The sequence below is a fragment of the Populus nigra genome, chromosome 18 (assembly GCF_951802175.1).
Source record: "Populus nigra chromosome 18, ddPopNigr1.1, whole genome shotgun sequence".
Taxonomy (NCBI): Eukaryota; Viridiplantae; Streptophyta; class Magnoliopsida; order Malpighiales; family Salicaceae; genus Populus; species Populus nigra.
Genome location: NC_084869.1, coordinates 8,639,025 through 8,642,155, shown reverse-complemented (window position 1 = coordinate 8,642,155; position 3,131 = coordinate 8,639,025). Strand labels below are relative to the sequence as shown.

Below are 3,131 nucleotides of genomic sequence, written 5' to 3'. Positions count from 1 at the left end.
CATGACATGCAATTTGCTTAAGAGATATCCAACGAGCAAACTAGCTCTCATCCGTTGGCTAGCGCAGGCATTCCATTACAATAAGAGCATTATGTTAAAATGAAATAGTTTCAGTAAAAACCTTCTCCTGGCATAGACAGCCCAAACAAGCAGCACATAAAATACTCGTGATGATATAAGTGCTAGAATGTAAAATCTTTGTAAAACAAAGAGAAACCGAAAACACCAAACATTAGTATATTACTTTCAGTCAGGTGTATAAAGTGGAGCTTGAACATCATCACTCGACACATGCAAGACAGCAAAAAATTACAGTAAGTTACCAACATGTTCTTGATAATTAAATAAGAAACAGAAACCAGGTTTTCAAATGAGAAGCAAGGGACCTTTTCATTCCATAAGCATTCGTGCAAACCTCAACCGTGAATCAGTCTCAATAAAGAACCAAATTTTATATAGGTGACCCCAGAAAAGTGACTCCTAAAACATGTTTTTTAGCCTGAGAGGGGGTTCCTTCAATGTTTTCAGAACTCTGCACCTTTTTTACCCAATCGCCTAAAGACAAAAATATGCAATTCCAGCCGTGAAACTACATATAATGTAACACTTAAGTAATCACATGCAGTGCAACTATGAAAGTATCAAGACTTGCATTGCAATCAAAGCAATTAGCTAAATTAGCCCATCCATGAACTATTGGATTTTAAGGCTGTATCCTAGAAAGTAATTATCAAAGATGGAATCTAAAATAGTAACATGCACAAGCAGATAGCAAACCCAATCGAGAATTAAGGAAAAGGAAAACATGGAATATTGTATTTCATGTATTGAGTTTCTATGTCCCATATCTATTCACAAACTGAACATGGGTTTTCTACATCAGCATATGCACCACACATATAAGAACCAAGATTCAAAATAAGAAATAGCTCAATTCTCGGGTGCCAAAAGACATAATGATCTATACCCCCACATCTAAAAAGTCTAAGAAATGACAACCTGATTCTAGAATAGAGCACACAAGACATACGGAGAAAGAGATAGACCCAAAATTCGAAAGTTCATCAAAACAGAGAGTTCTCCTCCTATGACCTCATGCTACAAGAACGATCCAACCTTAAAGTCAGATTACTTCCGGGCACAATGGCCTCCACCTCCACAGAATCATTCTTATACAGTTCCCTGCAGTTCGGACAGCGGCCATCCAGCTCAAGCATTTTGTTGTAGCAGAAAAGGCAGACCTGAAACCCACATGAACATGGCAGGAAACTCGCATCTGTGAAGTCCAAATCTTCTGTACATATAGGACATGCAGATGGCACATTAACACCACTAGCACAAACCCACGCATGCATTCCCCGTCCATAATGCTTATCAGTATTCGGAAAGCTCCGCTGCTTGGACAAATTAGGAAGACTCTGCGGACGAAGTGCATCATCCGGCCTCCAAGCCCGACCATTCCCAGGAGTCACTCTTGATGGGATCCTTCTCTCCCGCGTCAAATTCTCATGATTAGAACCCAAGTTGCACGAATTACAATCCAATTGAACAACAGGTTCATGCTCCGGTGAAGACTGCAATTCCAAACATGGATTGTTGTCATCATTATGGTTTTCTTGTTTATTATCACAGTCATTGGCAGCTAAAGCATCCGCCAAAGCCTCCCAATCATCCAAGCAACTATCATCCCCTTCTTCATCCTCGTCCGTTATGCTACCAGAGCAACAACCACCGCTACTTCCACTAGTACTGCTGCCACTGCTGGAAGCAGTAAAATTGGTGCTTGAATCATTGCCACCTAGGACACTGCTGCCAGTAGGACTATTTGAAGGGGAATCCATATCAAAATCATGATGGATCGACCCATTTTCATCCTCATCCTCCCCTACTCCTCTTCCTTGCCGCCTCATCTGCAAATTTTCTAACGGATTCTTCCTTCCCTCTTCATGAATTTGTTGTGGCGACCCTCGTGGGCCCATCAATTCCTCCTTGCATCCCCTATTCTTCACTGTACCTGATAAAAAAGGTAAAAAATCCACCGTCTAAATAAAAAACCCACACCATATTATTCAAAACTCCAATTTACTAAAAATATTTACAAAAAAAAAAAACTTTACCTTGAGAGAGCCATTGCTCACGACGAGCATCAAGCTTGCACTGTTTCAATTTGGCTGACCTATTGGCCTAAATAATCCAAAAAATCAAAGCAAAAATAGACAATAAGCTAAAAAAGAGGATGAATTTACGAGATTGATTTTTTAAAAAAGAAAACAAATTCTAGAAGAAAGAAAGGAATCGTATTAATACCCTCTTCTTCTTGCCGAAATCTTTCGGGACAGAAGGAATTGAAGCGTTGATTGAATCGGAAACCATGCTTACTTCTGCAAATATCTGTGGATTTGGAAAAACCCTAATTTGTTTCAACAGGTAGAGATGTGAATTTTTTCCAAGAGAGAGAAGGGAAGATATTTGGGTTTTTTTATCTTTTTTTTTTGGTGTAGAGAGGCGAAAATAGAGATAATGGATAACGGAAACTTCTCTGCTTCGCTCTGCCCTTAATTTTTCAGATGGCCTTCTGTTTTATTTATATATCGACTCCGTTGCTAAAATACCCTTATTTTTCATTTTATTTGCTGATGTACCGCGTTAGGTGTAGGTGAGACTGTGTTTTGCATGTAATAATTGGGGTAGAAATGTGCGCGCGTACGTACAGTCGCTTTCCAAGTAAGAAAAATTTGTGGCAGCCGAATGGAATATAAGCAAGGAAAACGATGACGTTTTTCCTTCTTTTGTTTACTTGGTAAACAAGGAAGTTTGTACTATCTAGATTTTATTTTTTACTATATCAGGAAAATAGCTTTTGATTAGGCTGTTGTCCAAGGAATTGCGCAAATAATGATTGTTTTTAAAATATTTTAATTTAAAAATATATTAGAATAATATTTTTTAATTTTTAATAGTAGTATATTAAAATGATTCAAAAATATTTAAAATTTTTTAATTTAAAATAAAAAATTTATTTTTTAAAAAATACAATATTATCAAAAAAAAAAACTAGAACAAGAAAGTGCTACCAAACTCCGTAATTATCTTTCTAAAGTTTTTCTAACTTCTTTCCAACTTCGTATCTT

The 3,131-nt window shown here is 37.2% G+C and overlaps 1 protein-coding gene across 2 annotated transcripts; it reads right to left on the bottom strand.

Moving 5' to 3' along the window:
* Positions 1 to 788: 788 nt before the first annotated feature.
* On the bottom strand, positions 789 to 2,572 carry LOC133678735 (uncharacterized). Of its 2 annotated transcripts, none has more exons than XM_062101215.1 (3): positions 2,308 to 2,572; positions 2,118 to 2,184; positions 789 to 2,014 (listed from the first exon to the last, which is right to left on the bottom strand). In XM_062101215.1, the coding sequence occupies exons 1-3, from the start codon at positions 2,371 to 2,373 to the stop codon at positions 1,086 to 1,088; spliced, it is 1,062 nt and encodes a 353-aa protein (XP_061957199.1). In that variant the 5' UTR covers positions 2,374 to 2,572; the 3' UTR covers positions 789 to 1,085. The 2 variants fall into 2 exon arrangements, with proteins under 2 accessions (XP_061957199.1, XP_061957200.1); XM_062101216.1 differs by having other exon boundaries at positions 789 to 2,008.
* Positions 2,573 to 3,131: the final 559 nt, after the last annotated feature.

What these genes read in the sequence shown, in the direction of transcription:
- LOC133678735 (XM_062101215.1), bottom strand. Translation starts at nt 2,373, where the DNA reads ATGGTTTCCGATTCAATCAACGCTTCAATTCCTTCTGTCCCGAAAGAT. An exon ending in ATTTCGGCAAGAAGAAGAGG is followed by an intron (nt 2,185 to 2,307) that starts GTATTAATACGA and finishes TGGATTATTTAG; the next exon opens with GCCAATAGGTCAGCCAAATT. An exon ending in TGAGCAATGGCTCTCTCAAG is followed by an intron (nt 2,015 to 2,117) that starts GTAAAGTTTTTT and finishes CTTTTTTATCAG; the next exon opens with GTACAGTGAAGAATAGGGGA.